This window comes from Castor canadensis, chromosome 5, assembly GCF_047511655.1.
Source record: "Castor canadensis chromosome 5, mCasCan1.hap1v2, whole genome shotgun sequence".
Classification (NCBI taxonomy): Eukaryota; Metazoa; Chordata; class Mammalia; order Rodentia; family Castoridae; genus Castor; species Castor canadensis.
This window is the reverse complement of record NC_133390.1, coordinates 62757161-62781904: the sequence shown is the minus strand read 5'-3', so window position 1 is coordinate 62781904 and position 24744 is coordinate 62757161. Positions and strand designations below refer to the sequence as shown.

The window sequence follows — 24744 nt, the reverse complement described above, 5'->3', positions numbered from 1 at the left end:
AGTGAAATTCTTCTCTGGGATCCTATGCATCAATTGTCCCCTCACTTGCTCCCAAACAAACCCTTTTATGTATGAAAACACACCACCACCAACAAAAACTGATGAGAGAAAATCCACAAAATGGATCATGAGGATAAAGCATTTAACACTGAGCCTCACACACGATACATGATTATTGTTTTTATTGCCATCATTTCCACAATACATCAAACCTCCTGTTTCATAATGACAAAAAAAAAGAAAGATTCACAGTTAAGGTGCATACTTTAAGTGGAAGTTAAGTTTAAGAAGTAGGTTCCTTGACCTGCTGCATAGCTCAGATGTTGGAATATTATCCTAGGGAGATCCAGGCTATGGGTTTTAGGCTGGGTCATGGTAGAGTGTGTAGAAGTAACTTTCTACTCTGAGGTAGTTACCTACCCTTGGCAATCAGTAATAAGATGAGAAAAGTGGATCACACCTAAATATAGTTCATCTCACCTGTCAAGGACAGACAGCAAAAGTTAAGAACCAATAGTACAAACAAAACAAGTCTTGAAGTGATTATCCAAAGAGATGTCACAGACCCATGGACTTTACTTACAGAAGAATATCTCATGTCATCATTTGGTGACGACTATTCTTACTTACCTTACTATTTTTAATTAGCTTTATCATTTTGTTTCTGAGCCAATGGCAAACCAAAACAGTAAACAGAAGAGAAGGAAGGGATTCTGCCAACAGGCTGAAAGAAAGAGACAGAAAAACTGTTTTAGAAATTGACCTAAGAGTTCAAACAGCATATGGAACCATTTAATGGGGAGAGGGTGTAGCCTTGTAATAAGAATACCATGTAAGTATTCCCACACCGCCCTTGGTGGTCTGCAAAGTGATTTCATATGTATTTTATGTCAACACCAACACAATGAGGTAAGTAGAACTGTATACCTCAGAGGCATTTGGTGATTTGTCAGAATGCCATATAGTATTGGTGCTTAGATTTGAACAGGATCATTTGACTCTGAAATCATTGTGTTGCCTACCACCTATTCAGCTTCTGCACCTGGTGAGCCCAATCTGTAGCTCACTACAATCAACACAGAATAACCTATTAACTCTTAAGCTTCATTTTAGGAAAATTTCTGCCTAACACAGATAAAATTGAAAGTGATGCTCTTCAGAATGACTTACTCCCATGTTGACAAATGTTTTCCAGACTTAATATCAGTAATGGGTGCATTCACTAAACAGAATAGTAGAAGTAGGGACTTTCCCAAAAGAATCAAGTTATGTTACCAGTATTCTCAGTTCCCACAGATTCCAGAGAACTCCGTGATCCAAGATCATTCTCTTATTTCTTACATTTGTTTGATAATATTAATTGGGAACAGTGAAGTCCTTAATGACAGCCCTGAAAATGACTCTCTTAAGAAGTAGCCTTCCCTTTACTCCACAGAATGACCCTTGTGAGCAATATCTTGTAGCTTTCCAAAAGAGCCATTTTGATCAAGGGGAAATGGAAAACTCTAGACTGTTCTGGCATCCCTTTAAAGCAAGCTTTCTCTGAACATAAGAGGCCAGGAAGGTTTTCCAATCAAGGATGATCCATTAAGCAATAAGATTTTTATTTTTTTTTTAATTTTTTTGTTTTTCTTGTTCGTTGTCTTGTTTTTCTGTCTCTCATTCTCCCACCTTGGGTATGTTTTGCTCTGTCCTGCTTGCTGTCTCTTCCCACATCAACAGGTGAGAAGCCCCACCAATGCAGCATCTGTTGGCGCTCCTTCTCCTTAAAGGATTACCTTATCAAGCACATGGTGACACACACAGGAGTGAGGGCATACCAGTGTAGCATCTGCAACAAGCGCTTCACCCAGAAGAGCTCCCTCAATGTGCACATGCGTCTCCACCGGGGGGAGAAGTCCTATGAGTGCTACATCTGCAAAAAGAAGTTCTCCCACAAGACCCTTCTGGAGCGACACGTGGCCCTGCACAGTGCCAGCAACGGGACCCCTCCCGCAGGCACACCCCCAGGTGCCCGCGCTGGCCCCCCGGGTGTGGTGGCCTGCACGGAGGGGACCACTTACGTCTGTTCCGTCTGCCCAGCAAAGTTTGACCAAATCGAGCAGTTCAACGACCATATGAGGATGCATGTGTCTGACGGATAAGTAGTATTTTTCTCTCTTTCCTATGAACAAAACCGACAACAACAAAAAAGAAATAAACAAACAAAACAAGCTATGGCACTAGAATTTAAGAAATGTTTTGGTTTCGTTTTTACTTTCTGTTTTTGTTTTTGTTTTGTTTCATTTTGTACTACATGAAGAACTGTTTTTTGCCTGCTGGTACATAACATTTCCGGAGGCTCGGGTGAATAATAGTTTTCCCGGTCCCCCTCGGATGGTGGCCTTAAGGCCTGGTAGTGCTTCAGGAGGTCCACTGGTTGGATCTCTAGCTACTGGCCTCTAAATACAACCCTTCTTTACAAAAAAAAAAAAAATCTTTTAAAAAAAAAAAGTAAAAAAAAAAAATTTTTTTTTTCACTTGTGAAGAGCACTACAAAATATATAACAAAATCTAAAAGGCCTACTGTCTTTAAGTACACCGCTTGCAGTGTTTCAGTGGACATTTTCACAATTCTGGCCGCTTGGACTTCACAGTAACCAGTTAAAACTGTGGATTATCACTTCTGGTTGAAAACCCAGAGGAAAGGCCCTGCTGTTTTCCACCTACCATGATGTCTGATTTCATAAAAGGGCTGTGGGGTGGGAGGTGGCTGTGGGTGCAGAGGTGTGGGAAAGAAAGTGGCATGGCAGGCTTCTCCCCGCCCCCGATTCTGCCAATCCAACACACCCTGGCCCACCTCCTCCACTTCCCCCTCCCCCTTTCAACAGAAGCCAGGAAGACTTGGACAAGCAACAAGCAACAGTGGCTATCGTATTTATTCAGTGTCTTCGCTGAGCCACAGCCTCAGCACAATCAAGAGGGACTTTCATGAAAGGCAGGAATGCAGATAAAACAAAGATATAAGAGATTTGCACCTATGTTTCTAGGTACAAGAGAAGGATTATTTCCAACAATCTTTGCAAAAAAAAAAAAAGTGTGAGGATATATTCTTGTGGAAGAGAAAAAGAAAGAGAATGGAGGGAGGGGGGAACAATAAAAAGTTCTTGAGGCTTTTTTAATTCAAAATTTTATAGAGGGGCAAAAGTGACGTTTACCAGATAGAATGCTGATTTTTTTAATATATTTACAACAGTATTTGTGTAAAAAAAAACAAAAAAAGTGAGATTGTTAAAAGTAATTTTTTTTTAATTTTGGTTTTGCATACACTGCCACCAATCCCTTCTCTTTTATTTCACACACATATATATTTTTTGGTAAGTCAAGACTGTTAAGGTTAGCGATACTGCTTCCAGATAGAAAGAATAAAAGGCAACTAAAGCTATATTTGAAAGAGAGGAAGGTTATTTTCTTCATTTTTTAAAAATTTTTCTTAATTTTTATTATTTTAAGTATTGCCTGGGTTGATGAGGGCCCCCGTGGCCCCGCCCATCCCTGCTGTAATTTGAACTGCTGCTTTGTATTTTGATACGTAGTTCTTTGAGTTTTAGCAAGCTTAAGTTGCTCCACTGAATATTTGTTTCACTGATCCATCTAGAAGTCTGTTCTTTTAAATGAGAGGGACTTTATCTTTCAGAAACAGACTTCTTGCTTCTCCAAAATTTCATTGAGCTCTTAGGATTCTAGAATTTCTATTGACTTTGCTTTTTTTCTTTGATGAAACACTAGTGGTATAGAGACCTTGACAAATGAGTTGGATTCTTCTGTGGTCAGCCAGGGGGAGGAGTCACCCTTCCTCACCCTTGGCAACTCTGCAAGCATCCTTAAGAGAAGCCTGTTACGAACCATGATGCGTTGATGCCAAAATTACTTTCTTCCTTTCAAATATCACCTTCTGACTCTTTCCACCATGGCTAAGAGGGCTAAATAAGATGTTCATTCATTAGATGATTATTAATCCTTGCTTTTTGGAAAGGTCTTAGGGAAATATACAATTTCCCTGATGCCAATATCCACCATTCAAAAGGCCACCAATCTGTTGCATCATCCCAGAGGCCAGTCTCTCTTCCTAGTTGGGATTTCTCTCCTCGGTCCTGATCAGGAAATCATAATAGAAATTTTTTCCATTATACACAGTGTCCTGAAGGGATTCCAGCTCAAAAATAGGACTTTTTAAACTTAACTAATCCTTCGAAAGTAATTTTATTACTAAGCATGTTTTAATACACTTCAAAAAAAATCTTTAAACAAAGGAGAAACACCATACTACAATTTTTTTACAAAGAAAAAGAAAAAAGAGGATATTTTAGTTTCAAAGTCACTCTACATTTTAATTTAATTTTCCTTCTAGTTTTCCTGTTAGAGTTTTATTTACAAAAACCATGCCACAAATGAGGGAAAATCTTCCAAGGCAAGCAACTCTATAATGACTAAATTGGTTTTATTCATATATTTTAGATGTTTGGTTAACTTGGCTCTTTTCCAGGAGTTCTTTGTGATGTTTAGTAGTTTGTGTAACTGCAGTATGTGTGAGTTTGATTTGGTCCTATGGTGCTTTATTTGGTAGATATTTTGCTAGAAGTTTTAATGTAGACTTGGGTAGTTAACTACTGAGGATCACCTATTGCAATTTCTAAGAGAAGTCCTACCAAGCGCTGTGTGACTTGCTATAAAGTCAGCTTCAGAAATACAAAAAGTCCATTTTTCTATTTCTAATTTTGCTGTTGAAAAAAAATCAGTGTTGATTTAGTATTTCCACTTACCACCAACAGAGGGAGCATTAATTAACTAGGTTATGGAATTGTTATATTTTGAAAAACAAGCCGTTCATCCCATAAAATAAAAAGGATTAGAATTGAGAAATTTTTTTAACCTGGAGGAAAATTGCATGAAATAATCAGTACAAATAAAAGAGGGTCAAAAGCAACTTTAAAGTTTTTTCAACTATTTGAAAATAGACATTTAAATAATCACTTAAACCTTAGCAAAGTAGGCAGAATTCATAATATCTCCAAAAAAGCTGATCTTGAGTGCCATTCTAGCCACAAATGTCTAGAAGCTGTCTGCTTCTCAAATTTGAGAGACCCATTTGCCGTCATGCTGATTTATCTGTAAAAGCTAAGCAACTGGGTTAAAGTCCACATTTTATTACAGAACACGTAGAGAAAAAAACTGCAGGTGACTTGAAACCCTGATGTTCATCCTCTTCATGTAAAGGAAATTTCTCTTTTTTAAAAGGAAAAAAAAAATTGGTAGTCCCTAAAGAATTCATGGTGAGGTAATAATACATTGTAGTCCATGACAAAATGTACTACCCTGCTTTGCATGGCAGTAGATTTGTTCCTGCTGTACATCTTTCTCTCCCAAACATCTCAAAAGTTAACATAGTTGACAAACTGTTCTCTGGAAACAGGAAGAAGCTAGATTGGCTTGGGAGCTCTAATTTGGGGGAGTTTGCAAAGGGCCTATTGTGGGGCTACTGATGTATGTCTGGCTCTGAAGGTCTGCTTTCCAAACCTATGTTTTTAAAAATAACCAGTCTGTACCTATTTCAAAAGGACACAGACGCTTCCAGGTTGCCAGCCCTCCATCACAATTCAGCAATCACAAATTTCTTTAAAATTTGGGAAACATATCTTGCCTCAAGATCAAAGAATCAGTATGGATTCTTCTCATTTTTGGTTTCAAATCCTATGGTTTTCTTACATTTAGAACTTCATGCTAGGATGCTATCAGTGCTTTAAAAATTCTTTTTAGTAGCCAGAAAAAAACTAGATAAGATGGGAGCAAATGTTCCAGATTTAAGACCTCTTAAATGAATACAGGGAGCAAGAACTGCTATGGAAAATAACATTTTCTTTTAGCATCTATGATTTTAAAAGGAATATATTAAACAAGAGAAAAGAAAAAAGTCAAAGGGTAATGTTTATCTCAAGATATTTTGACAGTATATAAAAAATAAAATTTCCTAGTTCTAAAAACATTGGTAGTATCTTAGCATAGTAGGCAATTTTTTTCCCTACTAAATTCCAATGTTTGTGCAAAAAAGATCCCCTAAATGTGTAAAATATAACACTTAAGAAGACAGAAATCATAATTCACTGATCTGATACAGCTCTATAACAAGAAAAGATTGAGAAACAAGCCAGAGCCCCCCAAAAAATTCTGAAATGAAAATCTCTCTCAAAATATTTTTGTGTGTATTTTAATTGAATTGTACGCTTTCACTCCTTATAACAATTTTGTAGCCTTTTCCCTCCACAATTTCCTAATGTTTTGAATCTGTTTGTGCCATGAGTAAGTGTGGTGGATAATTCCCAAATCATATTCCAACTGTAGGCCATTCCTTCTTTGCATCTTAGAAGTCACAGTAGGTCTTGGCCTTAGAAAGATTTGGGTTTGCTTTGTTTAAAAGTTACAGAGGTTTTATTTTTAACATTTTTAATATTCTGTAAGGACTAAGAAACCTTTTCCAAACCATGAACAGGAAGAATGTGTCCATTCTGATAATGAAAAAAGAAAAAGTTTCCTCTGGGTAGGTTTATCTCATTTTAAGATCTGTAGTCTTGACCTACATGTATTCCCATCATGCAATCATACCAGCAGTATGCAACCTGCTCATGCTCCCAAATCAGTATTTCTCTCAGTACAGAAGTTAAAAATGAAGTTCACCCCGTATAACATCACTCAGATCCCCAGGAAAACATAGTAAAGGCTCTTGTTGCTTCCTTGTTGGGGATCCTCTGTAATACTCCCAACTCCTGTTGCCCTTAGGAATGGGGGAAATGAGGTAGACCTGGCTGGGATGCACAACAGATATGCCCATCCCTGGGCCTTCCTCTGTTGTCATTAAAGAAGTTAATTAATTAATTTGGGCTGGGCACAGGGGATATATGATTCTGCAGAAAAGGTATCAGATGATCCCATCAGGCTGCCTCTGCTGTGGCCAGCATGCTGTTGCAGCAAAGGGAACAAAAATAAGGTGCAACACAAGAGCAGACACAACCTGAGATGCCCTAGGGACTGAGAACAGGAGGATACCCACTGACTCTTAAAAGAAATCTTCTAAAAGAATAATTTAGTAATGAGTTGAAGTCCAGGGTAATGGAAGCTCTGGGGAAGAGAACAAAAGAATAGTAAAATGTATTCAACACCCAACAATGCTAAGCCAGAAAACATCCAATCGCAAAACTAGGAAGTTTGGCAAGAGGTATTTAAAGAAATCTCTGGGCTTTTCCATGGGTAGGGTCGACAGACTTTCTTTTGAGTGATTTCTGGCTCTGAGAAACCTCTTTACACACTAGAAAAGAACTTTATTTAAACAGCCAGTTTTGTACCCCAGAAAAAGAAATTTAAAAAGAAAAGAAAAATAGGACACTAAAGACAGAACCATGTGACCTGGTGACAAAGAAAGAGAAGGGTGCACTAGAATTTCAATAGATCTCCTAACTCCATAGAAAAAGCAAAACAACCCAATGCCTGGGACTGCTGCAGTGAATGAGGAAGAGGGCTTGAGCTTCAAACACTGGCTTTCTGCTGGACATAACTTCTCAACTGAGACATCCATAACCTCTTTCTGCTCTCAGTGTTTTCATGAAGAAAAGGGCTGTTCTCTTAGGTATCCAGGAAATCAATAACACAGGGCAAACTTTCTGCCCTGGTACCCAGGGCAGAAAATGGGCACAGAAGAGCTTTTGACCTTGAGAGAGAATATTTTTATATTCTGAAGGACTTCCTGTGTAAAGTTACCTTTTCTGATACCAGTAAGCCTCTACAAGAACCAAGGCTCTTGTGACTCGTATTTTGTAAACACACATGTGGAAATGACTAATCCAAAGTATCAATTCTAGTATTGGGAGTCAAGATGAGCAGCTGATCAAAATTCCCCCAGAGAGCTTTCTAAATCTCTGAAGATTTTCTTTCCTTAAATGTTGAATCCATAGCAGTCAGTTATGTACATTAGCAGATCCCAGACAGTAGGGTTTGTTCCCATTCTTTTTAGTGTAAAGAAGTAAAAATGAAGACTGCATAGCATGAGTTTTTTTTTCAGAAACCGCCCCCCCACACACACACTGAATGTGGGGTAAACATGCCCTGGGTTGAAACAAGAAACATCACCTTTCCACACCTCTGACTGAAAATAACCTTTCACTCCAGTGGCTTCTTCAGGTCCCACCTATTTTTCCATAGACTGAATACTTTCAGACTGAAATCTAATCTGAAGCAATCTCAGTTAAATTATTTTCACAAGAAGTCACTTAGAGAATTAAATTAGAAAGCCCAGAGAGGAGGACAAAAAAATAGAAATTGGAAGGCTGTGGAGATATGTGAACATTGCTTGCTTTTTTTCTAATAGCTGTGTTACAAATAAGCCCTATTCATGACTGAGGACCATGGAAACAGTGACTTCTTGAGGAGGCACCAAACTGGTCTGGAACTGGCTGCTTCAGGAAGTGGCTGATATTTCCTATCTACTCTGTTTCATTGATAGGTCTAGGCTGACTGTAAAAGAGACATCCTACTACTAATAGTGAATCCCATAAAACATAATCACAGGTACCTGAGGTGTCAGTTTCAAATATCCCTTTAAAGGGAAAACAATCCCAACAGAAAACTTTCTTTTCCTAGATAGTGTATAGTGTATATCTCCAAATTTTTTTTCTCAGTTTTGGAGTACATCTGGTTTATCCAGTGGTTCTTTGTTTAAATAAAAAATTGGAATTTTCAAGTCTAGTGAAGGAGCACAGTTGGCAGGTCATAGACACAATCTACTCAATGGCAGTCCCATTTGGGGCATGTTTAATTAGCCTTCTTTAAAATTCAGAGGTTTCTTGATTCAGACGCTCATGAGATTCTGATAACACCCAAGGCAGAGAGGAAAAACTAACCCCATAGGAGACATCTATTCCCATGACTGTTACCACAGTTGAGATTGCCCAGCAACATTTTTACCTTGTAAATAAAGGGTCTTAGCTCATCCAGTATGTCAGAGCTTCCATACAGAATGTCTGTATATGAGTGTGAAGCGCTGTTAGTCCAAAACTGTCCTACAATCTCATTCTCTAGTGACAATGTGATCAATTTTGGAATATCTAGTTAGAAGTCAAAGAGCTGACGTATCTCACATACTGCTTCTCCTGTGTTGCCTTAGTCAGGTGCCTCTGTGTCTGTGATGAGGCTTTTGGGCATCCTGAAGGAGCTCAACCATCAGTAATTTCTGTGTATCCCTTTGATGAGAAACTTGAACAAATACTACACTTTTATTGGATTTACTGGTATGTGTATGCATGTTTGTGTGTATATTTATTGTTGTCTGTGTATATGCCTGTGTGTGCCTCTGGAATGAAGCACACACAGGCAAAGGTCTTGTGTGCAGGTACAGTTGCCTCTTCCCACCATTGTGCTCAGACTTGTGGCTCCCTTCCCAGGAAGCAGTCACCTGCCCACTCTGTTGCTTTTTGTAGTGTTTCAGAATTGGAAGAAACAAAGGCAGCTTGTTGGCTCTACAGCAAACCCACAGGACAGGCTGTTTTCCTCAAGAAGAAGATGGAGCACAAGTGCCCAATTGGGGAGCAGACCAGAGGGAGCAGTGACCCAGGACACCTTACCAGGTCTCCTGGAGGAGGGGCATCAAGGCCAGGCACATGAGGCCCATTCATGCCAAGGCCAAACAGGGCTCAAAGGCCTCCGTTCCTTTCCTCTCTGAAATCCTGTGTGTGCACACACAGAAACCCACGTGTGAGTTTTACTCCCAGAATAAAGCTTCCCCATGCTGCCTGCTCCTGCAGGACGCCACCATCATTCATGAACTGTGACTCCTGAAACCAGTGTGGCCTTTGCCCAAGTCTTTCCAGGAGTGAATTGTTTACCATGTCTAGCAAACCAATAGACTATCAGGGGAATAATTTGGGGAGAATCTCTAAGAATTGCTGGCTCTTGCTCATGCCAGACATTAAAGTAGAATACCACTCTGGTGTAATATACTGAATAAATGGGCCTAGCTCTCAGAGCTGCCTCTGATGGCTTGGTGGCCTGGCAACAGTCAGATTCAGTTTTCTCACTTCTATGCCCTTCTTTTACAACATGGTTTCTTATTTTTTATGATGTGTAGATTATTTCTGCTTTACAGAATTCAGAGGACATTTTCTTTCCTCTTCTATTTTGGTGATTTTTCTCCTCCCATTAAGTAAGGCTACTTACAGTTGCAACTTTTTTGTTATTACATTTTTAAATGTACATTGTCTTTCTATATCCAAAAGAAGTCTGTGACTGTAACCATAGGTATTCTTTTTACTGGAAAAATGAATTTTGTTTTTTGTTTTTGTTTTTAATTTTGATTTTTTAATTAATAGTAATAGTGACTTTGTGGAAGTCTATGAGTTACTGTTTAGGTAGGCTTACTTACATACAGTACACTACATTGCAGTATTTCTGAAACCTAGAACATACACATAATATATAACAACTCTATTGAAATATATATTACATTATATTCATTTTACCTTTCGAATCTGCCTATGATCATGAGATGATTGAAATATTATTTCTTTGCATATATCACCCATCACCAACCTGCTGCAGTTAATCGGGTGCGGTTGACAATAATCCTTACTGCTCTAGTTTGCTTTTTATATTATCAGCTTCAGTATTGTCTTTAAAGGATTTTAGGATTTTATTTTAAGCTCAGACTTAGCAAATGTAGGAAAGTGAGAACTTTTTTTAAGACTTTTTTTTTTTTTTTTTTGGTGTGGCTAATACAAAGAGATTCGTATTCAAAGTGATCTTGTTTAGCTGGCCCTTTCAATATCTGAAGAACAAAAGAAGTGCATATGAATGTATCTGTGATTTCTCCTTTTAGGACTGTCATTGTCTATATTTGCTTTTAAAAATATGACCAAGGGGCTACTCAGTCTGCACATGGTTATAAGCTGCATTTCAAAGGGCTGCTCTGGTGAGAGCATTAGACAGTGAAATGCCTACTTGTCCCAACTGGATTTTCAAACATTGATTTTAAATACTGGTTCTTATTCACTACTTTCTGTTTTCAATATGCTTACAATTAATTTAACTAGTCTTCAACATTTCCCTAAAGGCAGTTTGGCAATATAGTGTTCATTTTCCCAGGGGATTTGTTTTTAAACTAAAAGCAGACTTAACGAACTTTTTATTGACAGAGACTAGTAAAAATAGACCTCAGCAATACATATCACATTTTTCAGTCTGCAGAATCCACAAAATGGTGGCTCTTGGGGATCTGGTTCTTGGTATCTCCACTTGCCTGTTAAAAGTGGAAATTCAGTGCCTTTCTTCTTTAGCCAGCCTACCATGGGAACTTTCAGAAACCAGACAGCCTGTCTTCCTGTACAAGAAATACTTTCAGAGAGTATTTTCAGATAGGAGTTTCCTCAGCCTCCTTCAGTTGTTCAGCCCAATGCTGAACATCAGAGTTGTATCAACCCTTCATCTACCCTGAGTTTCCACAACCAGTCTCTCCCTCCATTCTATATTCAGGACAACATGAAAACAGCTTTTTATGAAATCTAGTGGAAAAGACTTAGATCAATACTAAGACTTCTTAGCATGATTACACTAATTCCTTCTTCCATCTTTCCAACCCCATCCCATTCTGCTGTGCCTGTCTAGCCGTTCTCTGCCCCCATCCACACAGGTTCCCCTCAACATACTCTAATTGTGAAGCCTGGTACTCATTAAGGAACAGCCTCTTCTTAGCCTCCTTTGAACGGGCCAATATTGAGTCTGGTAATCAGATTACCAATGTGTTCTCCATTTTCAACTAGATACATGTCTATTAAACAAACATAATTATGAACTAAATATTGGTGAGGCTACTCCTTCCCCAGTGATCACATACTATCTAAATTGTATCAACTCCATTATTTTCCTCTTTCTTTTTCCCTACCTGTTCTCTTTAGTTCTCACTTCTTTTAAGACTACTTTGAATTACACAGTTGTCTCATTCCTGCCCCTCCAACTCTAATATTACATTATAACCCCTGACTGTTCGTTTCTCCTCCTTCCTCTCATCCCTTCTTAATGTCCTTCTTTAAATTAAAACTTCATAAACTTGAGACTTGAAGGCACAAAGAAACATGTCTTCATTTTAGCTTCAGATTTTAAAAGTTGTCAATATTCTTTTGAGAGTGGGAGGACCTGAGTCACATTTTTAAATGTCAACTACACTAGCTGAGATCATTAATTCCCCTCACCTTCACATTTGGCCAAAGATAAAGAGAAAAGTATTTTCTGTGGTTTTTAAAAAAAAAAAAATCACACTTTTCAAATTCTTGATATGAGTAGAGCATTTCTGGGGGAAAAAAAATCACTAACGTCAACTATTTAAACTCCTGCTAATACTTAGTGAAATGACATGTTTACCAGATACTAGATTTAAAGGAATCCAGAGAAAGAGCTAATATTTCAAAATAATTTTGGTAATTGTTCCAGCTTTTGAGAGTTCTTTTCAGACAAGTAAAGCCACTTACACTGTAGGAGAATTTTTCACTTACTATCTTTTTTGAAAAAAACAGATATCAATTGGTCTAGTATTTTGAGCAGTAATTTACCAAGGGACGAAAAGATCCATAAAGTTTCTTAAGTGTGCTTTGCAACCAGAGATTGCTTAAACACACATATATCATGTGCTTAAAGAAAATGAGAGTCATGCTGAATGTACAGTTAAGGGCGGTGCAGTACAGTGCCCAGTTCCTAACTACTCGCCATATAACTTGGTCATCACGCGAGATCTCTCATTCCAATAGATTACAGTTGTCTGGTCCCCAGAGCACTGCCCAGAAGACTGATGCCACACCTGGTATATCCTTTTCTGGATTCTAGTAATATCACCTTTACAATTAGCGTGTAACACAGTCTTCCTTGACTTCTAGTCCAGTGCTCTTGCCATGGTAACACGTTGTTTCTTGGCTAATATAAAGACAAAGTCTATGACATTTGGAAGTGCATGGGGTATGCTTTCAGTTCTTGCTTTAACATTGACAAGCAGAACCGTCATTTAATATCATAAATGCATTCTTATTTGACTTAAGACTTGACTCAGCTTTTGTCTTAATCAAAACAACTTGTAATATGAACTCACACCAAAGAATGAAGTGGAATAAATAGAAGGTTCAAAAGCCTTCCAGAGGCAGGAATCTAGCAGGAAACCAATTTTTCTTAAAGCCAACATTTATATTACTTTAGACTGTGACCTTCACTTGGCATCTTCTCTCATCAGTCTTATTGCCTTCTTTTCCTTTGTCAATTCTGATTCCTGGTATCTTTTTTGAAAGCATTCTTTATCTACAGTACTCTTATCCTCAGGCATTGTCTTCTCAAGGAATAAAAGACTCTCTTTTAAATCCTAAGATACTATCACTCAAGTGTAAGGCAGAATAGGAGAAGACCTGGTCTGAAAGATCCCATTTGGTCCAGTTATCCAAGCTGCCTTTTGACATGTTCCTTCAAGTTCTCCAAGAAGAGTTCCAACCCTGAAACCCAAGATTTCTCACCACAACCTCTGTGTTCGTTGCAAATTAATGTCTAAATCCTTTTTATATTCTGCAAGTTCCAGGGTATGAATTTCTTAATGCTCGTGAGCCTCCTGTGTCCAAGCCGACACCTATTAAAGGCACCAACAGCCCTAGTAGTAATTAATGCAGCAAAATAATGGTCAGACACACTATAGAATATGTTTGGGAGATTAGGAAGGGATTTTTTTTTCTTTTCCCCATAAAAAGCTTGCTTCTCCCCCCCCCCACAATGCATTTCAGAAATTCTGCATCTCATTTTACAGATAAGTAGTTTTAGTATTTGCACATATAGCTTAGGAAATGTTCTGAGATTGAGGCTGGTAGCAAACAAGTTTATTTTCTGCACTGGACTTTAGGACAAGTGTGCATAGATGCAATTCCTTCAAAGAAAGTGAAACATGATAAAGTAAAGGGATAGTACTTTTACACATTAAAACAGTTGTTTGCTATCTATAAACCTTGATTAATAATTATAACCTTGTAGAAATCTGAAACTGGAGGAATGTGTATTTTAGTAAAGTTTGTTGATTTGTTTGTTTTCCTTTATCTCTTTCTTTTCAAGGTAGTAAAAGATTTTGATTCTTTTATTTGATGCTATCCAGGGGCAGTCAAATTACTGCTCCCCAACATACCATAGTCATTTTTCTCTTAGAAAAGCCCTCTAGTTTACCATTAAGGAGTCTTTTCTCCATGAAAATCTTATCTTCCTTTTCTAATGGCACTTGAAAGAGTGAAAGTCTCTTATTCTAATAGCTTTGAGGAGAGAAATTCTCTCTGCATTTTGAGGATAGAAGAGTTAAAATAAAAACTATTCCTTGAAGAAGAAACCCTATTTACCTAAACTAGCAGGTCTGGGGCCAAAGAATGGGAACTGATTGCAGGTGAAGGTCATACATTTTATATTACGAATCCTTACTGCCTCCTCAAATCCTTTTAGAAATAAAGCTGAAAATAAATTAATTGCTCTTCAGATTTCTTATTAGTATCTAGTACAAAATACCCAGAAAAGAAAAGGAAGGAGTGCTAATAAAATGCCCAAATCAGTTGATCTATAGATTTTTACAACTGTAGGGATCTCTTTTATATTGATTACAAGAATGTATGTGTCCATGGGTCTTAAGTAGACCAACTTCCACTTCTCCATTACATCTCATCTCTCCCGCCTGGGCACTGAGATGATCATAAGTGGGAAATTCACATGCTATGCTACCAGAACTTCACCCACCCATGCTCCACCATTACAGAAGAAGGACAGACAAACCAATTTAGAAACTAGAAGGGAAAAAAGGAAGAAATTTTAGTACTTCATTTGAAGCATACTGTTTTCAACTCAACTCAAATTACAAATAGCCTGTCAACCTTATTATAACCCACCTGTCTTTTGTGCTATAATTAGCATTCTTGGCTCAAACTTTAAAATAACTTCAATTTCAATTAGCAGAAGAAAAGCGAAGAGGGAGAATAAGACACTGTGATGGGGCTAAATTTGATACAGTTCTGAATTCCTAACGTCAGTTCTTAGGGTCACCAGAGAACATTGTCACCACTTATCCTCTGTCATCCCTGCCCCTGTATTTTTATGATAGTTTTAAGAAATAGTATAACTACACTCCTTTGTGATTTAAGACTCCTCTTAATGCTACCAAACACATCTAAAGAATTTGTAGAAACCCTTGACTGTTCCTATACCAAATCTGTTCTCCAGGCACACAAGGAGTATGCAAAGAGATAACTGAAAATAAAATAATGCTTCAATTATGAGATAAGGTTTTGAAATCATCTGAAGTACTTTGTTATGTTCACAGATAGGGGAGCATTGAAAAACAAAGCTAGTCACTTTACTCTTGCCCTCCTTGAGTCAAATTTTGATTTGGAATCAGCTCTAGATTTGTAGGAGAAAATCTAAAAGGCATTTTCAGCAGTTAAACTTCTTCCTTAGTCCCACTGATTTGAACCTCGGTTTTCCTGCGAGGCTATTAAGATATAAATTAAGGATAATTTGCATATATCTAATTAAGATTTGTTTTTGCACTATTGTTAAAAGAATTGTGATTTTCAGAGTAGATGAAAGCAGGGTCTCTTAGTAATCTCTCATCATGGCAAACAAAGGGAGAAGCTGATCAGAGAGAAAACCTATGATCACTTTGGTTTAAAGTAATTTGAGTGTGCTGCCCTCGCTATTCCAGACTTCTTTGTTTTCATAACCTATTCCAAACTACACATTGATTCTCCTGGAACTTCCGGCATGCATGTATGGGTCTCAGCAGACAGACAGATTCGAATTTGCAGAGTGAGGATCCAGACACTGAAGAGACAGGTGCATAAGGGCTATCAAACACAAAGCATTTCTTCAGAATCACTTGTATTGTCACATCCAAAACTAATTCTAGATTAATCTTAAGCAAGAAGTAAGCTCCATAACAAATCCTCCTGTGAATGTTGTTTCTTTCTTACTGAATAATACAAGAAGAAATACAATGCAGAATCTTGATTTTGGTGTAATAATTCACTTTTATATTTAATAATTGTACTTTGTATGAGTATGTCATTGAGCTATTTGTACCAATTATCAATCCATTATTCTGAGAGGGGCCTTGAACATTTCTGTGCATGTGTAGACATCTATCTCTGTGTGTGGTCAGGAAAAAAAGGAGTAAATAGAAGAGGAATGAAGTGAGGGAAAAAGAGGTCAATGTAGAAAGGTGAGCACTCCTACTATTCCTGTTTATGTTCTGTAAGGTAACTGCTGCCTATAGCCCTTGAGGATTAGCTGATTGCACTATTCAAAAATAAGAGCCCAGCACTGTTAAATTTAGGACCTTTTGGGAAGCAGGAAAACTTCTGTACCCATTCCCCTTAGCCATTTGTCATGATGAAAACCAATAAGTAAAAACCACTACTGACTTTTGCATTAAATAGCTATTTTCCTCTTCTAAATAATACCCCTGGTTTCAATTGCACTACTTCCCTTTATTTTTCTACCTATTGGCTTAATGTTTTACAGAATAATACATAGGTGCTTGCTAGTTTTTTTCCTTTGAGCTGAAACAAACAAGGGCAACAAAAGAGATGACTCACAGGAGTGTGAGGTAAAGATTGAATTTCCAGCTTTTGTAGCACTGGTAACAAAAGTAAGAGCTGTTTAGGGTTGAGCTTTGAGTCTATAATGGGGCTTTTTTTTTTTTTTTTTTTTTTTGCACTAAGTATGACTGTACTGCATTGCACTACTGAAACATATTTACTTGTGCCAGGAGAGAGTGTATTAGGTAAGGGAAAGAAAGAGGCAAGTTAGGAAATGAAGAATTCTCCAAAGAAATGGAGGATTATTTCCACTGTGCTTAGTCTTAGCAGTTAGTGAGAATCTGTGGAAACTTGCCAACTCTTGATCAAACCTAGAAACTGCCATGCTGATAAAACCTGTTTTCATTTTTTAAAAAAGCTGGGTTAGTACAGAAAATGGAGGACATTGAAGAAGAAATTTCCCTAATGTTGTTTCCAACTAAGTTTCAGTAAGAGGTACGATAATGAGGAAGCTGAATGATACAATATGGAAGTCTTCACTTTGGCCTACACCCCTTGCTGGTGCACATCTCAGTGTGATAGAGGGCAGTGGTTTGTGCTCCTTTCAAAAAAAAAAAAAAAGGCATAACCATGTCCATGTTGAGATATCCTTTCAACCTGAGCATAATTTTCCATCCATGAGTGAAACCTAGATCAGGCTAACCAAAGAGGAAGGCCATGCATGTGGTACAGTCCTGTAGGGTGACAGTAAGGGAACAGTGCAATAAACACTGAAAACCAGTGAGGTGAAAGGCTTATTTTGAAACAAGCTAGGCCAACTTTAATATTGGAGGAAGAGTTGGAGGATTAATCAGACCCTACCAACTGCTCCATCATAGACTGTCCTTATTAAGCAAAGATCTGAACAGTGCCTACAAGTTTAGTTGTTTCTTTCCTAATTTTTCTTTGTTGCATTAATTTTTTTGCCTTTTTAAATCTTAGAAGCAATCAAAGTTTAACAGCTCCTTAGCAATTGTTAATAAGAAAATCTTGCACCGCCAGAAATGTAATAGATTGTGTGGGGAGTAATAATACAAGAGTGAAGATGGTAAGGGATTCTTTCAGAATCCAAGATGACAGTTTTTGAAAATTCTGGTTCCATAAGAAAGAATTGCAACCCATAAAAATGGCTAATGTTAAATTTCTCTGAACACTATTACTGGTGAGGGCATCAATTTTGAAAGACTTTGAGTTGAGACCTCTTTCCTAAGATTATACTATGGACAACTATCTCTTTCTCTCTCCTCTTTGGCATCTGTCCAAGTCTACCACTCTAAACTTAAAATTTTTGCAGAAGTTGTCAACCATGCTAGTTAGACAAACTCCATGTATAGCTTTCAGAACCAACATAAGCAATCCTTTAAGTACTCAAAGCATTATCTGTGTTTAAAATAAGAATTCTAAATGGAGAACTCTTAACAGATACTTAGAAATGTGTATTGGGTTAGCACTAAGAGGACATGACTGTACCAAACCAAAGTTTTAGAAAGAAATAATTGACCTTTTAAAATATACTCACATTAATTGCCCTAGGATACTTCTCTTGAGGCTTTGGAGAGCAACTTTTTCCTTGAAACTTGTGTACCCACTCTAGTTCTGTCACCAAAGATTTTCATCTCCAGAGCCCAACCTCCTCTCTCTTACACAAAAGTACTACAACAGGCTCAAAGGATATGTTTTTGGTGGTCAAGGAATGATGCTTTGGTTTTCCTTCTTTTCACAGTGGTATTTATAGGAGACATTAGCATTAGATAGGCTCCTGAACTATCTTTATGACTTAGGGTTTGGTCAGAGGTTTAAAAAAAATGGGAGAAAAAATACACAGTAGTACTTGACACTGTAAACTGTTTTTAATAGGGTCATGACCTGGAGACTGATGGAGAGAAAGAAACTTCCATGGAAGAGAGTGACCTAAATCATTAGAACCGAAAAAGGATCATTGATGAAACATAGGGCAGCATATAACAAGTGCAGGTCAGGGCTCTATGCAGCCAGAGCCAACAGCTGTGGCCCACTGGGAAATCAGACAACTGGCCAATGAACTGAAGTATTGAAAAGACACACAGTCTGGGTTTCATGTGGTTGCTGGAGTAGTTGAAATGTCCATGCCCATGGTAAGGGAAATAGTTGGCGGCTGATCTGTTGTGATAGTGCCTTTCTTGTTGTAGCAAGTACTAGATTAATAATTTATTCAGTTATGCTTTCCTAGACCATTGCTCCCAGTCTTCTGAGGAGGTCTGAAGGGATAGTATCCATTTAAGATGAAGGGATAGGATATTGCTCCTGGAATGCTGTGATTTGATGATATTTGCACTAGATTCCAAACTCTCCTTTATACTGGAGCAACTGAATGAGAGAAAAACCAAGGACAATTTGAAGATGGAAAAAACCAAAAGCAGTATTTCTGAGGAATTTCTTCTCCTGCCATTTCTCCTCCTTCCTCTTTTCTCCTCCTCCTTCTCCTTCTCATCTTCCTCCTTCTCTTTCTTCCTCTTCCTCTTCTTTTTCTGGGGGGGGGGGGCGGAACTTCACATTTGTTGGTTAACAAGCTAAACTCTTACCAAGTCTTTTCTTTTTTTTCCACACTGAACTATCAGTGTGGATCAATGACAGTTAGGGATAGTTAGTGTAAATAGCCTCTGCCATTACAATTCTGTACACCTTTCTCTGCCTTATCAGAGGCAGGCACAGTGGGAAGTAGGGGTGTGGGGACCCTCCAGAGTGGGAGGCCAGTAAGTATGGCTATCATGTCAACAACTGAGTTGACACGTATTTACTCAGAAGACATTGGGACCTATAGCTCATCCTAAGGGATGCTCAGAAAGAAGGAAACAATGTGCTGACACAAACAAAAGAGGTGGTACCCAAAGTTTACCTATTTTCCTAACTCTTCTCTTTCCCACCTCGCCACCATGTCTTCTCTCTCAGAATTATATTTCATCTCACAAATGTTACTAGAAGAACTACTTGGTTCCTTGGTTTCTCTCTTCATCAGTGGACCAGGAACTCCTCCAAAATTAAAAACAAATACAATTAGCAGCTCCCCTCTGGCCAGCCAGTTTCTCAAATAGTGTCTACTTGATCTTGACCAGTCAACTAAGATAACTCTGAAGTTTTGGCTGGTTCAACCACCTGTCTACTTTATTTTCTTTTTGTTTCCATTTCCATTGAATTTTGAGTGAGGCTGTGGAAAGACGGAAACCATGAGACATTTTTAGGCTGCAATTCTAGGGCATAGCTTGTCAGGAGTTTATATTATCCAAAATATATCTTTCTATGCTTATGTTCAGTTTAATCTGTACCCTGATTATAATTTCTATTACATTTGTGATTATTTTTATAAGAATAGAATCCATTTACTATGTCTATTTGAGTACTCTTTTTCTATTTTCCCCACATGGATGCAGTACCAACCTGTTTATGAAGTATCTTTTTATTATATTATTAATATGTAATTCTACTGTAGACCAAAAATATAAAAACAAATTTGTCCATTTTAAGGAAATAAAGAAGTAGTGAGTAAAATATTAAGAGTGGAAAGAAAAAACAGAAGAGCAGTGGTTAGCTATGTTGAGTTAGAAATCTAAGAGTAGCCTTACCTATTTTTAAACCAGTGCTTGCCAATCATTACCATAGTTGGGATTATACTATCTTGACTTCTTCATGCTTATGTTCTGTAAATCTTATTTATCTGTTTTTTCTTTGATGTAATTGAAATTGCACATCACGCTATTTTGGGCAATGTCTGATTTTATTATATTGTACTTTTATCAGTCATTTCCTTTAGAAGAATGAGGGGGAAAGTTTTATTTCTTCTTTTAATTTAAAATTTATTTAATGCACTGGAAATAAAATTGGACACATTTCACTGTTTAAAATAAACAAAACAAAACAAAACAAAAACCATGAAGAAAAAACCAGCAAGCAAACAGGGGGTAAAAAAAACTATGAAAAAATCTGTTCATACTGAATACACCTACAAGCTACATCCCACGTGAAAGATAAATACCATCAAGTAAGAAAAAATATATATATATATTTAAACTACAGCGCTAAAAACACATGCAGAGCCTGGGTTCAATACGAGTGGAGAAAATGAGGCATTCCTTTGTGATGAGAGATCTTGGCATTGTTCCATTTAGTACCTAAACAGGTTCAATGTGAAAGAGACTGTGGGAAAATACCCCAGCCTTCCTCAAACATTGGAGCTCTGGGTTACTTTTTATTCTATGCTTCAGCTCCACATAGTCAAGGAAAAAGAAATTATACACACAATGTTTGTAAAGATATATGTATACAGAGCACACTCAGACACATTTCAGTCTTCTGACGACCCATGGGCTACCTCATGCATTTCTCTTCTCATGAGGATTTGCAGTGATGGTCCCGCAACATGGGAGACTATATATGACTCACTGGACATTGGCATATGCTAAAGAAGCTCTTGAATCCAGTCTGCTCTTCCTTCTTCAGCATTCCCCAATATCACCAGGGCCAGTTAACCCATACAAATGCAGTGAAAGCAAGGACAGCTCTTAGCCAACTGGATATACCATTTGTTTAATATTTGCTGGGTTTTTCTGGTTTTGTTTTGTTTTAGAATAGGGGTGGGAGTGGATGTAACTTCACAATCCTAATACCATAAATATTTTGCATCTTCCATATTTTATGCAAAAATAGACATTTAAATCAATAAATAATTGTGCCCTAGACTGAAAGTTAATGTTTAGGAGAGGGGAAAAATTGTTGGAATTTTTTCTACATTTTTTTGTGAAGAATCTTTTTTGGAAAGGAAGGATACATATTTTTGTTGTGTAATATTTTCTATTTTTGAATGCATTTTATTGGTACAAGACTGTTTTTTTGGTGAAGACATTATTTAAAAAAAAAAAAAGAAAAAAACTAATCGAAAAGTTTGCCCTTAAGGATATGCTGCAGTTTTGAGGTTAAAAAAAAATAACTGATTCAAGATGCGTGTTAAAAGTTGGGATTATATTGTTGTTTTTTGTAATTGTTACAAGAAGAAGTTTGTACCCACTGCTGTTTATTTTGTTTCAGATGAGTAAGTAAAGGGATTGTTCTTGTTTTATTCTTTTTTTAGAGAAAAAAGCTATTTATGAAATGTCAAAAACACTGGACTGTGAGTTTAAGCGTGGAAGCATTTTACCACCCTGTGTCTTCAACCAATTATGGGAAAACCCTTTTCTCTTCCCTCCCGCCTTAGCCTTGCCAAATGAGAAAAATATAACATGATCATCTCAGATGATCGAAGCCACCGAAGCCCTGCTTTAATTTTTTATGGTTTGAAAAAGATGGAAAACCAAAGTTAAATTTGTTTCTGAAATCCCACTGTCCATAGCCCTTTTTTTGTATAACACAGCCAGTTGGCTCTGCCTCTCTGTCTTGGATCATTGCCTTCTTAGCTATGGGGGCCAGCGCTGATGCAGAGAGAGGTATAAAGGTGGTGAACCTGAGGGCTGAGACCTCATGAAGTAAAATGTCGGGGGGACTTCGGCCTCTCATGGGCAACCACAGTTCCCCATCCCAAGGCGAGGCTGCCAAGAGACCGCACTACTAACAATGCCTCACAAGAGCAAGCCTCGATCTCCTTCACCTGCTTCTCACACCCTCCAGTTTCCATGGCTCTGCCTTTCTCAGCAGCCCACATTCCACGGATGGGAGAGGGCAGAGATCCAAATGGAAGACCTGGCTATGGGTGCTATGAAGGCACCCCCAGCCCTTGGGGAGGTAGGGCAAGGGACCACTCAGCACAAGGGATCTTGCCAACCTCCTCTTTGACTCTGGATTCTCCGTCCATCCGTCACTGTGAAGATGGAGAGGCAGTGTGCCCTGAGGCTGTTCAATAGCTTTTCCATATTTTTTCAACATTGAAAAAATAATTTTTAAAAACTGTGATATTTTTTAAAAAATCATTTGGCTGGAGGGAAGGGAAAAGGGAAACACCAAAAGCTGTAACATGCTTAACTGGAGATATTTAACTGGGGCACTTTCTAGACCAAGATAAGCAAATTATTTTCTGGACCCTAAAGCAGCCAAATCTTGAGACTGTCAATGACAGAAAGCTGAAGAGAGGTCTCCATTTCCTCCTTTCTCCTTTCTTCTCTCTGTCTCAAAGTCCTCTCTTGTTCTCCTTCCCAACTTCCCTTGGACAACTGCCCCAATGGCTTTTGGCCTCCTACTTCATGTGTGCAAGCACACACACACACACACACACACACACACGTACGCACACACCTGCAAAATACCATTTTTCTTAAGGAGCGTGGGGCCGAATAAAATCATGTGCCTTCATTTTTTTCCTTTTATAGTTAGATGAACCTCTTCCTTTTTACAGTGTTTTATAAAAAGACAGGGGAGGTTGAAGTGTTATTGGAGGACCTAGGCATCATTTGAGAAGTAATTTTCGTTTAGCACATTCCCCCTAAACAGTAAATATAAGCATCTCAACCCCTCCACGATGCTCTTTGGACATTCAGAGCATCAAGTAACCAGATACCTGAGAACCTAAATCCATTTGATTTTAGAGCAACTTCTGAAATTTCTATTTCATAGACTTCTTTGATTTTATCAAAATGAGGCGAGCAAGGCAGGAGGCCTTGTTCCCCCGATTTGGTGCTTTTGCTCCCATGGTGTGGGGTGGGCATGGGGTGGGAGGTGGGGTGTGTTTTGACAAAGGGTGCATTCCTAAAGATCTCTGGTGCTGAAGGGCCTTTCAGAGACTGTATGTTCTTTTCAGAGACTGTCTTTGACACACTTTAAGTACACATATATGAAAGGTATCACATGCAATATTTTAATGGAGCAATGGAAAAGGCTCTTTGAAATGGGGTTTTGCATCTTTTTGTAACATTTTGATTTCTCTGGTGCCTTATTCCTAATTGATACTGGCACTCACATACCCACAGGAAACTGACACAGAAGTCAGCTTCGGCAGTGGGGACCTATGGGTGAGGCTTGAGGTTGGTGTCAGTTGGTGAGGAAAGAACTAGACGGCATCTCTCAGCCGAAGCCACGCAGGGACTGCACAAATCCACTACAGTCAAAGTTAGCGATTCTCATATGCACATCCACAACAAACCCATTCTTCCTCATCTGAGCTTTCCTTCCTTCTTCCTCTTCCATCTCTACCTTCTCATAAAGGTGCTGCTGCTGCTGCTGCTAAGGTGCCCGGAGTCCAGAATGCTCAGTAATCACTCAGGCACAAGCCTGGCACTGCCACGTCAGCCCCTAGCATGACCAAACCCAGGTTTCTCTTGCCTGGGGCTGAGAACCGTCAGATTTTTCTCATCAAAAATGTTTTCAAGGAATCAGTGGATTACAGTTATTCTGCATTGAAAATGCACTTTAAAAATAAATAAAAGCTCCAGACTGTTTAAAATATACAGAGGGAGCAGGGGAAAGAAACATGTGCTAGTGTCTGAACCCAGTTCAGTTTATCTCCAGTTGAAACAATATACACTATATAATGTATAAGTGTATACACACTTCCTATATATATATCCACATATATATAGTGTATATATTATACATGTATAGGCGTGTATATGTGCATATACACACATGCACATAACAGAATCAGATGCTCATTACAAATCCAGATGCTACACAAACAGCAGCAGAGGAAACAAGGTTGGACTCTTGCAACAGATCACAAAAAATAAAAACAGCCACTTACAGTGACTCTGGTCATTTCTGTATGTTCATAAGGAATGGATTGTAACAAGGAAAAAAGGAACAGTGTTAGTGAAAGAGAAAAAATGGGCGAAACCATCTTGATCCAATGAGAATGCAGTAACGTTCTATACCATTTCATCAGTTTTCTTTTAGTCATGTTGATTTGATTTCAGTTTTTGGCTATTCAAAATATTTTAAACTCAAGTGACCACAACCAAGTCAACAAAACAACTACAGTGAAAGCCCTTTTCAGTGGAAGATGTCAGAAATCTCAAAACCTTTGGCCTGGCTCAGAACTACCATGTGCAAATCAGTACCCTCTTAATGTTTGAAATAAAAACTGAAAAAAAAAAAAACTTTTTTGAAGCACCTTAACGTGGCCATCCATTTGAGTAGTGGGTGC

The 24744-nt window shown here is 38.1% G+C and overlaps 1 protein-coding gene across 7 annotated transcripts in view; it reads left to right on the top strand.

Moving 5' to 3' along the window:
- Window positions 1–24744, top strand: part of Zbtb20 (zinc finger and BTB domain containing 20) — an 815899-nt gene extending 791155 nt beyond the window's left edge. For all 7 annotated transcript variants that reach the window (XM_074073198.1, XM_074073194.1, XM_074073196.1 and 4 more), the window contains one exon: window positions 1723–24744. In XM_074073198.1, the coding sequence (XP_073929299.1) occupies window positions 1723–2144 (422 nt within the window). In that variant the 3' untranslated portion in view covers window positions 2145–24744. The remainder of the gene's footprint in view (window positions 1–1722) is intronic.